We start from the raw sequence: 13,895 nt of genomic DNA, 5'->3' as shown, positions 1-13,895 counted from the left end.
CCTTCAGACAGATGAGCTCCCTGGCCCAGATCATTGTGGGCCACACAAGCACTACTGCTAGCATAAGGATGGGAAGTATTAGTCAGCTGAAGTGGGAGACAGGCAGGTCTGACTCTTTCAGTGGCAGCACAGACTTAGTTTAGCTTAAACTGATTGCGAAACTGCTCCTTAAATCATCACTATCTTGGAACAATAGGCTGCACAGGAAGCACACTTAAAAGAGTTAAATCCTGGCTTCACGGCAGTGCAATATGAGTTTGGCCACTGATGCATATAAAGCAAAGGTTTTGCTGGGAGGGAGTATGACCATGGGAAGAGAGATGGTGAGTCACCTTTGGAAGAATATATAAAAACGAGGATGGAAATGGTTAGCAAAATATTGAGATATTGAGCAGCTGAAAAAGAAATGAAAATTTAATAAGATATGTATGTATGTATGTGATGTTAAACGTATAAAGTTTATACGTTCCTGAGCAGTTGAGGTTACAATGCGCCTTTGTGACAGAAGGAGGAGTTTTGAACACAAAAAGGTTACACTTATTGGCTTACTGTTTTTTGGGTAACATTGATGTAGCCCAAGCTGCTTCTCTGTAAAGAAATGGTGTATCTTTGAAGTATCCAATAATGAAGGAATAAAATAGAAATTAAAAGAACTATAGTCATTTCATTGTTTTTAATTCTCTTCAGAGAAAGTTTACCATCCTGGGAATAATTAAATATAAATAAATATGCAAATAATAGGATTTTTCAGTTTTGATTTTTAACCAGATGCAAAGAGAGACAAATCCAATTGTGGCTTCAAAAAGGTTTCTCCCCTTATTTTATTAAAACCAGAAGTTATAAAGAGATTGTTTTCTTTTCAACGTGATGAGAATAAAAACTTGAAAAGATGTTGTAGATGAATAAGAATACAAAATTGTTCTTAAAGGCATAGTTCATAATAAAAAAGTGATAGTCACATATTTGTCCTTTCCAACAATGGTAAAGAACATATTTCTTTTTTCTCCAAAACATTCCTACATCATTGCAGAATTTTTAGATGTTATTGACTTTTAAATTTTCCTATTTTTGAAACTATAAATGCTGACATTGAAGTACCAAATTAATGTTGCGTATAATCCTTTCGTAGTCTTCCTTCAAGTCTCTTCTGATGTGAAATTTCAGCTTCGCAATTGTTCAGAGAATTAAAGTATTGTCCAGTAGGCTGGAAAAAGTAACATTTGTATTATATAAAATTTGCATTTATTGTTATTGTTCATAAATCATTATTATAAATCATTATTTATGGTTTATGTAAAATGCAAATGAAGGATAACTAATTTTGTTCTCATACATAATCTTTTGCCTAACTAAACTCAGCTGAAAACATAAAGTTTCAAGATTGAGAAGATAAACCATACTTGCCATGTGCATGTTTTACAGTTTTTATGTAGAAACATTTCTCTCGTTGCTTGTAGATTTCTGAGCACCTGAAGGCAAATTAGCTGGTTTCATCCGCAAAACACTATAGAGATGGGTACATGTCCTGCATATGCCCTTACAGAGAAGTTACCATTCACTGTGGTAGTTCCCTGTTACAGTATAAAAAAGTAACTGTAACTGAACATATATTTCCTTCATCCAACATTGAACTGTGGACCAGTGTCCTCATTTCTCTCCTACACATAGAGAATACAGTCATTCCTAATTAATGCTTACTTGTGGAATTGTTTCCTCTAGCTCACCTGCCAGATCTCTAAAAGATTACTCCAGCACATCGAAGTCAAATGCTTTTTCTTGATATATCGATTACTCTATATTTTATTTAGGATACTTTGAAGCTGACTGAATGGTTGTCATTTTTACATATACAAAGGAACTTTATGTATCATTTCATTTCTATTTCTGACTCTTAGTTAGTTAGTTAGTGTATATATGACCATAGGCAAATGTGAATTAATGACTGTGGAGAGACAATTCCTCAGAATGTCACGGATTTAATTATTCAATCACTATCACCTAACTGCAAAAGTACTCTAAGTAATGTTTGGGATGGCGGAGACTTGGCAAGGTGTCTGGCAATAGTTTGCAGACCTATTGCTCTGTTTGGCTGTATGGGGAAATGTATCTTTGTGGGGGATTTTATCAAATGTTTTTCATGCTTACTTGGATGCCCTTAGAGGGAGAGAAAAATCTTTTGACATATTTGAGTATTTCTGAGAGGAACTCATTTTCCTGATGTTTTTCAGGAAATGGATAGCAACTGGGTTATGTCAGCCACAAATAATTAGGCTGAATTTATCATTGTGTTTTTTTATGAATACTCACATAATGATCTGATAAAAATACTTGTTTTGTGAAATTTGCTCTAAATGTATGTCTAGTTACCAGAGACAAAATATTGTTAAGATCTAGCTGCTGAGCAGCGGTTATTTTTTCATCTTTGAATATTGCTTTTCTATTGATGTGTTCCAAAGCATTTATGAAAAGGCTTGAATAATGTATTTGCTTAATGAATCAAAACTCTTCTGTGAAAACTTCCAAATTCTATAAACATCGTAATTGTAGCACCAGTGCCTTGGGTATTCTGTTTCTGATAATCTGTTCTTTAGAATTTGTTTGGATTATATTGGTTTGGTTTATTTATATTGGACATAATTTCTAACTTGTAAATGAGCAATAATTTGGCAATATTTCACATTATATTGAATCTTCACATAGATAAATGTTTCATAAGTAGGTGATACCTGAACAGAACATTAAATAGATGAGAGACTTTCACTGGTGTGATGGGAAGTTACGTTAGCTGCTATGGGTATTTACCCAGGGTGCTTATTGAAAGAGTTACGAGAAGGTCTACAAACCAAGCTGCTCAGGTGATAGGGAATAGTAAGAGTAGTTGAGAGCTGAGAGAGCTTCTTGCTCAGGACTGTTTTGGGGTACTCATCTGAAAGGGAACGTTAAGTGTACATAGAGAATTGAAAATGTCATTTGGGAGCTGAAAAAAGTATTTCTGTGGATCTGCTGAAGTATTACCAGGTGTTACAAACTGTTTCTTGTATTTTGGGAAACTGAAGGGGTGCTGCATCTGGAGGAATGCAGTTGACTTGATATGACATCATTTTACGGATGAGCAAATGTCTGTACATTAGTTTCAGAATAACATTTGTATCCATGATAATGAGAGTGATAAATTACTAAGTTTTGAAAATTTCTTTGAGCACATCGATGACCTCTCTTGATAACTTTCAAAGTAGCTGGAACTTCAGTTTTTCTTTCAGTTATTGGTAGAGCAAGACTCATCCATTAAATCTGCATTCACTTAGAAAAATCTTTGTACAGTCATATCATAATATCAGAATTCATTTAATTCATGTACATTACCATATTTCAGGAACTCTAAAACAGATGAAGAAAAGGTGCTGAGAAGGTAAGACACTGTGTTAACAGCAAGAGATCTTAACCTGCCTCTCATGTTCAAGCTTATTTACAAGTTCAGTTGTATTAGATTATATCAGTTTGGCATTGCTCAGTTAAATAAGAAAAAAAAAAAAACCAAAACAGAAAGGCAGTGATTACTTGGCAAATGTAATACATTTTTTTAAAAAAATCCAATATCATATCTTTAATGTGGTAACACATACTATTAATTATCAAAATATGATTATATATTAGGAATGCTTTTCTGAGTACATACTTGAATATTCTGCTATAATACCAGTTTTGAAAAACTTTGATTCTTGTGTCTTGAGAGAAGCAAAATTACACTAAGTTTTAAGGTCCTTAAAAGCAGCAGTGGTGAGTTGCATATGGGGTATCCTTCCATCAATGTAAAAATGATGTCTTACTTTTATTTCTGATACTTTGATAAACATCTTTTTTTTTTTTTTCTTCTGGTGCTTTAGTCTTGTAGCAACATGTTCATATTCTGAATTGTTAGTGTTGCTTAAATACCTAATGCTTTTACACATTGGGGTACGATTCTGGGAGATGGGCTGAGCCTAACTGAATATGATAGGTTTATTTCATTAAAGAAGGTGGTCCTACTTCCTCCTCTGTTCCTCCACGCAGGGCTGTATGCTCCTGTTGTATCCTTTAAACTGATTTTAATGCTTGTATGACCCCTCGGTGTGCCAATGCAGCTCACTAAGCCAGATGCAAAAGATTTCAGCAATAACATAATATTTTTCCCCTGAATGAGCTCACACCAGGGTCAGATAAGAATCAAGCACCAATATCACTGGGAACGGTAGAAAGGGGAAAGACCACGGAAATAAGTGGGACTTTCTCTATCACTAGGAACAAGCTACTGGATTACAGAACTGTACCCTTAGGGACTGCTGGTTAGCACCTTGGAGTTTGACCTCATTCATCCACTGTCTGAGCTAATAGTATTTCAGGGCCAGTGAGCTTTGCTAGTGTGCCTGAAGACTGAAAACCATGAACCACTTGGCCTTTTTGTGTTGACCTAACTTTCATCTTAGTGCCATGCTACCAGATCTCCTCTGCTGTATATTGTTGAAGGTGCTTTCAGTTTAGACTTCTTATTTTTTTTTATTTTCTCTGTTCCTCCTGTTGATATGGTTTGTACTGCAAGTTTGACCTCATTTCATTTTTAGGTTATCTATCAGTCAAACTGCCTGCAGTCTAGGAATTTAGTACAGATGGTTCTTTTTGAGAAGGAAAATATACTGAATTAGTAATTTATCTTCTGTGATATGATGTACTCTTTTCCGCTGCCTTCTTCCAGCATATGACGATTGTGCTTCCTAAGGTTTTGTGTTTCCTTCATCCTTGTTTTTTTACAACTGTTTGAGGAAAATTTGCTATCTGATGTTGAATTGGCTTTCCATTCTAGGATCTCTGCCTCCCTCTCAATTGATAGAAGTGCTTTGAATGGTTAGCCTGAAGTTTTTATACTCCGCAGAGGATGGCATACAGCAGCCACCAGGGGATGTGGTTCACATTCTGTTCCACTGCTGTGGACTCCAAAGTTAAACACGTCTCAAGATCTACAGGGGTTTCACAGCTCTCATATTAAGGAGCTAAAACCCTAAAGAGAGAAATTTGCAATATTTTAGATAAATTTCCAGCCTGTGGAGTCAATGGCAAATTCGACTTGAGTTCAGTGGAGTCATGATTAACCGTAGTATGTCTTGAGAAGCAGAATTGTCAGGTAACATTCTCTGATTTGTTTATATGATGGTTTTATAGTTCTGAAATGAGATCTTCTGGAGAAATGTGTGGTTCTAATTCATATCCAGAAGATAAAGCAGTGCTGTGTAAAAGCAAATGTATCTCTGTGATGTATAAGATAATAGGCGTGAGCTAACATTATATGAACTAACATGCTGCAATTCTTGATTTATTATTTAGGCAATAATCTTGTCCTGCAATATTCAGTGAAAGTGGAGCCACCACATGTATTATATGCACCAGTAGGTTATTTTCCATTTCAGTAGCTCTCTGTCTTGTATTGCAGTATGCTTGTGCAAGCATTGTGGCAAAAACAAAAACCTTCTGATTTTCTCTTATCCTAACCAAAAGCATGAGCAAACATAACCTGATAGTGCACTGAACTGATTACACAAAAGGTTACACAAAACAATCTAACAGAATAAGCGGCACCTATACAACACCCCCAACTACACAGGTTTTTCAGTAACCAAAAGTTCCTTTAAAAAGCATTTACTTCTCTTCAGTAAAAAAAATATTGGAAAACTGTGTGGTTTATTTTGAACTTTATTACCTGGCTAATCTATTGGATGTGTGGGATGGTTTTGACATACCTGCTAGTTTATCTGTTGACCCAGTTGGAGAGATAAAATTATATTTAAAAATTTTGTTCTACTCTCTCTCAAAAGACGTCAGTGGTATGAATTTAATCAATGAGTGAGGAAGAGCATGTACTGTCAGCTGTGATGCCATTGGTATGCTGATGGTATCCAGCTCAGTGTCTGCTTCTCTGAGTGTAGACAGTGCAGTCTTCCAGATGTCCCAGTGTCTGGCCAGAATAGGGATAGTGATACAAAACAGATGGTCTTGTCTCAGGACAAAGCAGAGTTGATGCAAGCTGATAGAGGGCTGGAACTGGAAGAAACAGCAGAGCTTCAGTGCCATCTTATAGCAGCTTGGGTGCCATCTTATACTCATCTATACTTACCTTTGATTCACAGTTAGCAGAGGTAACAAGGAGAGCAGTTGTCCCTCTGCAGCTAGGCAGAAGTTTGAAGAGCAGTAACAAAGATCCACAGTTTGTTTCTTCTATCTTATTATTGAAGAGTTTTGGTGATTATCATAGAATTACTGTCTCAGTCAGGACCGTAATGCTCCTAAAGCTTACTATGAACTTTCACATACAACATCCTAAGTATCTTTTGCTAAATGTGCCTGTGCACACAGAGAGTTTAGAGATTTCTTTGCTTTCTTGCTGCCTGCCCAAACTGTCCAGTCTGAGATCACTCATATACAAGTCCCTAAATTAAGTGGAACTTTGCTAACACAACAGCTTGGTCTGCGGCTGGGTGCATTTGGGTACAGGGCTTGACTGAAAATCACTTTTTTTAAAATGGGAGATGCGCTAGTTTCTCAGTAGAAAATTTAAGCTGTACAAGCATCTTGCTTCTTACTTAGTGCGTTTCTCTCTTTATGAAGAAGATTCTTTGAAGGACAAGTAAGGTGTTTTACTACATTTGGAATTTGATAATTTTAATTTAAAAAAAAGGGAAAAAAGTTGGGGAAAGAGATATATTTCCACTGTAGGAATCCTTGATCTAGATAGGTTTATGGAAGAGAGCATACAGATGCTCTAGTAACTGGCACTCCAGAAATGCTTGTACTAATAATTTTTCGAAAGAAAGCTGTTGGAAGGTTCAGTGTTACTGGAAATGTTTGGCATAAGATTATTTTAATTTTTATGTTTGCCTCAACTTTCATTTCAATAAAAGGTGTATGAATTTCCACTGGCCTCTTGACAAGCCAGCTAAGCTTAATCCTGCCAAGGGGCTGGTAGAGTAAATTAGGTGGATGCAAAGAAATACAAATGTGGCCCTCAGTGCAAAAACTGATTTGTACAAAGCTAAACAGTTTAATATCTTCTCTGACTGGCTGAAAATTTGCTGTAGTTCTTTATGTTTAGTGAGGTGTACTACTGAATTAATGAATTATTATTCATCGTAGCTCATTTTTTTAAAACTTCATATAAATAGCATGCAAATTATCAGTCTAATTCAAAATAGATTTAATAAAGAAAAATGTAAGCGGCAATGTAATGTGGAATTCAGTATTTTGGATATATGTCGTAAGGAACATCTGTACTACATTAACCAAATACACTTGAAAAATATTATGGCTGGCTCCTTTTGTTAGAAAATAAAAAAACAAACTGAAATTAAAAACAAAATGAAACCTTTTAAATATACATTCCTTTCTAATGTTTTGATATTTTTGATATGATTGAAAAAAAGCTTACTGATTTAAACATGGTTTATTCTATTATTATGACAAAGCTTTTTTTGGTGGTTTTCTTTAAGAATGTAGAGCTGGACTGAGGTCTGAATTGCATATTCAAATAAATATAGTGGTTGCATAAATAAATGACATCAGAATTGGAGCTGGTTAGAAATATTGATCAAAATTTGCTTTTAATTTAGAAGTTGTTTTACTTAAAGCTAAAGTGCAAAAAAAGAAAATGTTTGCCAAGGAAAAACATTAAAAGACATTCCTTTAGATGCCTTCTGAAGTCCAGAATTTCTAGACCTTTTTGCGGTTCTATATTATTATTATAGTGCAAGTACTTTCGTACAATTATGGCAGTTGCAGTAATGCATTATAGAATGTGATGTAACAAGTTAAATATTCTAAATTTTATTTTATTGGAAATGTAGAAGTAATTAACGTGCTCCAATCACTAGTAGATTCCTGTTATTGTAAAAATTAAACTGTTTGAAATAATTCTTTAGCACTGAATGAAACTACTTAGTTGATAGTTTAGACCAATGTGTTTGAAATCCCTATTGGTGTGGAGCAACAGTGGTTACGTAGTCAGTTACTGTTGCTGAACTAGTGGGTGAGCAGTGGTTATTTGGTGATATTAGATCATTTGTCCTAGGATTACCAGTAGGGAATGATAAGAGGGCATGATGCCTGTTCTTTTCAACTGTGGTTATGGACTTTCTGATTTAAATAAAATGAGACTATAACATTGCATTCAGTCAGTGGTTTTGGCAGTTGGAATATCCAAGACTTGTTTTATAAACTTCATCTGCCTGATTTGGAACAAGGGTCTGAAGCCCAGGCATGGCATCTTGGAGACACTCTCATCCCCTAAGTCAGTGCTCCATCAGGCTTGCCTGCAATTTTTCTGTAGTAAACAAATATCCCACCTAGTGGAAAAAGGGAGAATAAGCAGGAGCCGTGTGGGCCAGTGCTTAGTGTAGTTGTCTGAGATACTGAAGTGTGCTCTAATGAAACTATAACATCTTCGTCAGAAAAGGCTACCTCCTGTGTTAATTCCAGTCCCAGCTTAAAATAGGAAGATGGAGAAACTGAAGACAGATTCCTCTCACTCTTGCTGATTAAAAGTGAGAACTCTCATCAACGATTCATTGTATGTTTCAGTACCTGCAACCAATGCTGCTTTCTGTAGTCCCATGTTGGTTTTGTGTTTTTGACTGTGAGGTGGGATTCTACTAGATTGGCTCTGACAAATGATACAGGTAGAGGTGGACATGCAAACTCAAGGACTTAGCAGCGTCATGTTTCAATTGGTTTTGCATGCGTCCATCAGTGGAAGCACAAACATTTAGGCAATTTATTGTCAACTTGAGATGCTTACAAAGTACGATGTCTTCAGAATATTGGGTTCAGGAATCTAAAATGGCTCTAAGGAGTGAAAGTCTCTTGATGGATTTACTTAGGATGATATTTGCATCAACAGTCTATGGCATGGGTCTGAACTGGGCCACATTCTGATATTTGAAGAAGTTAATAGGAAGACACATTCTAACATATGTACCAGACTAACAGCATTGTCTACTCCATGACATCGAAGTCATAGATGAATAAGAAGAAACAAAGTGAGATGTCTTTTAGCTAGCGTATTGCAGAAGATAACTTCAGTTTTGCTTCTGTTGAAGTAAATGATTAAACATCATTTTCAGGAGTGGAGCATCAGGTGTTCTAGATTAATGGTTCTTCTTTGTCTGGAAGCTTAATTCCTGCTTGTCCCAACAGTTCCTTTGGAATTAAGGTGGGATTTTTACTGGGCTCTCTTGATATTGGTAAGAAAATTTATCTAAAACAGAAAGGATTGGTTAACATAATAAGAAACATACAAGTATGACATATAAAGCAGCATAAATTCTTGGAACGCAAGCGGAACTGCTATTGGCAGTAGGGTTTTGTTGGTTTGGTTTTTTGGGTTGATTTTTTTGGTTGTTTTTTTTTAGTTTAGTTGTTTTGGGGGTTTTGGTTTTTTTTTAGTGAGAGTAGTAGACCATATTAAGAGTCTGTGCTTCAGTCAACAATCCAATGCTGTGTACATGGAACACATCAATGTCTATCATGATGTAAGAACAGTGCCTTGAGAAATTCATTGCTTCAGAGAAAGAGGCATTATTTTACTGGTGCATCGGAATTGGCTGGTGGCCTGCAAGAACATAAATCAGAATTAATTATCTGAATTTTTTATTCTCACATGAAAACATTTAGTGCTTTTCTTAGCATTAGACTGAGCAGACAAGCTCTGAACTGTCATAACTTCTCTAAAGATGAACCAGGACTTTTTCCAGCTTTGCACCTTATAGTTCTTGAATTACTCCTGGGAAATTACTGCATGTTTTATAATGGGGGAAGGAGACAAAAGTGACTGGATCATATCAAACAATGTAGCACATAACCTGATTGTATGAGCCTTCTGTGCAACTGAACTTTCACTGCATTTAATAGGAGTTTTGTATAAAAGAGCTCTGTCCTTAAAGTGAATGGTGTTTGAGTCTTAATCGGAGATGTTTGTAAGATGATTCCACACCCTCTCATCCCAAGACATTAACCAATCTTGCATAGTTTTTAGAATGCTTGGCATTAGTGCCCCTTTCCCTCTCCCCAGCCCTTCCTTCCCAAAAAGAAAGGAAGTAAATAATTACAAACAACATCCTATTTTAAAATACTACCTTGTTACTGGGCTATGGTTTTGTTTAGCTGAAATAGATACCCTTTTTCCCCTTCCCTTTTTGATGAAACTTGGCTATAAAAAAATCACGAAGAATTTAGCTTAGTGCAGCATTATTATTAATATAGAAAACATCTGGTTCTGTGCTACGCTATATTACACTTGTGATCTTTGTCTCACTTTTAAGTATTTTCATGTATTGTTGTTATGGCAATGCATGAAGATTGCAGCTGTGTGAATTTATTTTGGTGAATTGCTGGTTTGAGAAAAATGGAAGCATTTTTTGTTTGTTCTGTAGGTAGGTTTTTTAATACACAGAACATACTTAATGGAAATTGCTATAGGACCAAGGTAGGGTCTTCACATACCCTAATGATGTAGAGAATTGTAGCAGAGAATTCACATTAAATCAAAGAAATACAGTGCGCAGTCATGCATTAAAATAACAAACTTTTATTAGCACAAGTGAGATTGATTTACGTGAACTTCCAGCCTATCAGTGTACAAAGATAGGTAACAATTTTCTAAAGATTTGAAAAGTTTCACAGCATTCCTCTCTTCCATCACATAAGCAGTCATCAACTTGGCGTTTCTTTCTCTCTTTTCTCAGTGAATTACCTCATTGCTGCTCAATAAAATCACTGAACCGCTCAGCTGTATCATCACTAGTTGGTCTAGCAAAGAATACATAGAAAGAGAAAAGATTCAGTGTTCCGGACCCTGTAACTGAATTGACTTCTCAATGAAATCCTTTTTTGCTAAGACTGATTCTTTCCGATGTTACATAGAAACATCTGAACCTTTGGAAACCTTTTTTTTTTTTTTTTTTTATTAAAATGCATTATTGCACTCATTGTTTGTATTTATTTTAATAACATTCTTATTTATGAACAAATACTCTTCTGCAAGACATGCATCAATTGTTGACCAGTATACACACACACACATTGTATAGTACTAAAATTACTGTATGATTTATTGGTTTGTTTTTTTTTTTTTAAATTAAGGGCCTTCAATAATGAATGTGGTCAATCAGGAAGATTGCCAGATGGCACGTAAACTTGCTCACAACTCAAAAATTCCCATCAAAAGTTATGGGTATTGGAAAACAGGCAGCTTCTCAAAGCCCAGTTGCAATATCTGCACTGTAAATTTGAGGCATCCAGAAGAAACTGAAATCATTCAATACTGAGGCAGAAGTGCAGTAATCAAAGTTAAATCAAATGCTGTAGTTACTCTTCGGATTTGGTAGGTGGGGTTATACTTCTCTGTCTAGTTGGAGTATTAACAGCTTTTTGTAGCTTGCCATGGACAAATTCCATCCAATGCTGAATTAGATCAATTAAAATTCCTTGAGAAAAATTAACAATTGTATATGATGTAGGTTTGTTGTTTTTTTTTAAAATCTGCATTTTAGCATGCACGTTACTGCTATTGGTCTAACAGCCTGCGACAATAAATCAGTACTGCATAGTATTCTGCCTACTTGTCTGTTAGCTACAACTACAGGCATCTCTGAAATCCATGTTTCTTGCACAAAGTTTCACTTAATTTTCTCTTGAGAGAAAAATGTTGGTAGTTGATTAAAAATGAAAAAGGCATGGTTTTGATATGCAGATTCAAATATAAGAGGTATGATAGAGGGCAGCCTATGCCATCGCTCTATTGAAAGAGTCTTAGTCGTCAGAGAGCCAAAAGTTAATCAAGCAGAGAACAGTTGAAAACCTCATTTAAAGAGATCACATCTGTTTAGGGGGAAAAAAAAATGAGGCATATGCTTCAATTTCATTTAAGCTGTAATCCATCCAGTGGTTTACATCTGTTAAAGAATATGGAACTTTTCACACCTCTTTAAAGCACAATTAAACTGTATTTATTTTAATACATAATGTGTTCCGAATATGTAATACCTTTTCTGAAATGACTCATAGATGATTGATTTCATAATTCTTTATCATATAGCCTTCCAAGTCCTTTAAATTAGTTTGTATATTACCCATAGATGAAATTTAAAGAAAAAGGTGTGGAAATGGTGTAAATCGATGCCAGAAGCTTCAGTGGAACTGTCAATTTATACCACCAAGCCAACAAATTTTGGGAGGGAGGAGAGTTTTCTTAAGTACTAAAATAAAACATTACAGATAAGAAAATCTAGTTCAAGGACTTCAGTCACAAAAATTTCATTTAAGGTTAGCCTTGCTGTTCTTGGATGTTGCTTATTAAAATGGGTGTCTCCCAAAAAGAGTGTTGTTAATGTGGCATAATCCTGACAATCTGACCATACAGCCCGGAGTTTGAAGCACAGTGGTAAGAGTAGTGTCTATGAACTATAGAGGACAACCAGAAATATTTCAGGTAATGATTCTGGAGGTTGTATATGACTCTTTTGTGTACGAAGAGCAGCCTGGTACTCCACTGTGTATCTATAATGACTACTTGTGTATTTTAAATTCTAATTGAACATTGCCTCTTCTGATTTTAAAGTTCTGTGTGACTTTTCCTCATCTGATGTCGGGATTTAAAGTCTGCCTTTATGCACTTTCTGCTCCACTCAGATCCTTTAACATCAGGTTTATTTTGTAAACATAAATATATGAAAATACATGTGTATACATTATCTGAAAGACATTTTAATTAGATGATCACATACTGTATACCATAAGCCACATGCATCAGTCAATACATGGAATGGTTGGTGCTCATTTAATAGCAGCTAGTCAGTGTTTTGGTTGTTTACCTTTCAGCTAGAACCTAACCAAATTATAAACAACTGAAAACTGGGCTTTATGGATACATTGGGTATACAGAACTTGCTTATTTTATGTTAGCAAAAAATATACAGATTATCCCTAAAGAATGTCCTGACTGTAAACCCAAGAGAATTCATTTACAGTCTAACTGACATACACTATTCCAGTGTAAATTCTCTGAGAGCCTCAGCTGTCTTCCTGCAAAATGGGAATGTTTTTACAGTAGTAGAAAATCCAGTTATTATTATGAGTTGCCCAAATATTACAGCAATATGGTGGGTATAAGTATGCACATTGTGGTCTCTTTCAATGTGATATATGTATCCATTTCACATTTCCTGGGTTTAGCAGAGCACTTTTATTTTAGCAATATTTTTTCATTGCTAAGTGCATAGACGATGAAAAAAATTAGAGGAAGAGCATACACTAAAAAGAATGAATTTTCTCTTCGATATGCCCTATGTCAAATGGAGCTATTGGACAGCATCTCTTGATGACAGGTTTTTTATGAATGAATCAGAGAAATAAAGAATGAAAAAATATGCAGCACTGTTTGAAGTGGAAATTATACTGAATATTTTTCAAGGAACCCCTTGTAACAGAGTGATAATATATATAAATAAAAATCCTCTCAAATGTCTTTTCCTATTATTATACAAGTAACTGTGTGTGTTTTCTTCCTGATTTTTTGAGTTGCTCCATTCTTTAGTGATTTTATAGGTGAAGCACCTTTATTGCTACAAAATTTAATCGTGTGTTCATCCAGCCATTCTGTCTTATTGCAGAGGATCTTGATGATCTAAGAATGGAAGGAGTAACAAGTGTGGTGTCTTCTGGGAGCAAATTCAATCAAACTCGAAGTGCTTATACGGCTGAGCCTCAAGCAAAGGTCACATTGAATATCTGCGCAAGATGTGCCAGGTAAAAAGCAAAACAAAACCAGATCATGCTAACCAATACATTCTTTTCCCCAGGTTTTCAGCTATGTATTGTGC

General features: G+C 35.4%; 1 protein-coding gene across 1 annotated transcript in view; it reads left to right on the top strand.

The window, feature by feature from the left end:
* Positions 1 to 13,895, top strand: part of C2H8orf34 (chromosome 2 C8orf34 homolog) — a 172,904-nt gene that overhangs the window by 98,455 nt on the left and 60,554 nt on the right. Inside the window, exon 8 of the mRNA XM_072851245.1 lies at positions 13,686 to 13,821. Coding sequence (XP_072707346.1) covers positions 13,686 to 13,821 — 136 coding nt within the window. The remainder of the gene's footprint in view (positions 1 to 13,685; positions 13,822 to 13,895) is intronic.

This window comes from Ciconia boyciana, chromosome 2 (assembly GCF_034638445.1).
Source record: "Ciconia boyciana chromosome 2, ASM3463844v1, whole genome shotgun sequence".
Lineage (NCBI taxonomy): Eukaryota > Metazoa > Chordata > Aves > Ciconiiformes > Ciconiidae > Ciconia > Ciconia boyciana.
Note: the sequence above shows the minus strand (reverse complement) of the source record. Positions and strands in the feature narration are given on the sequence as shown.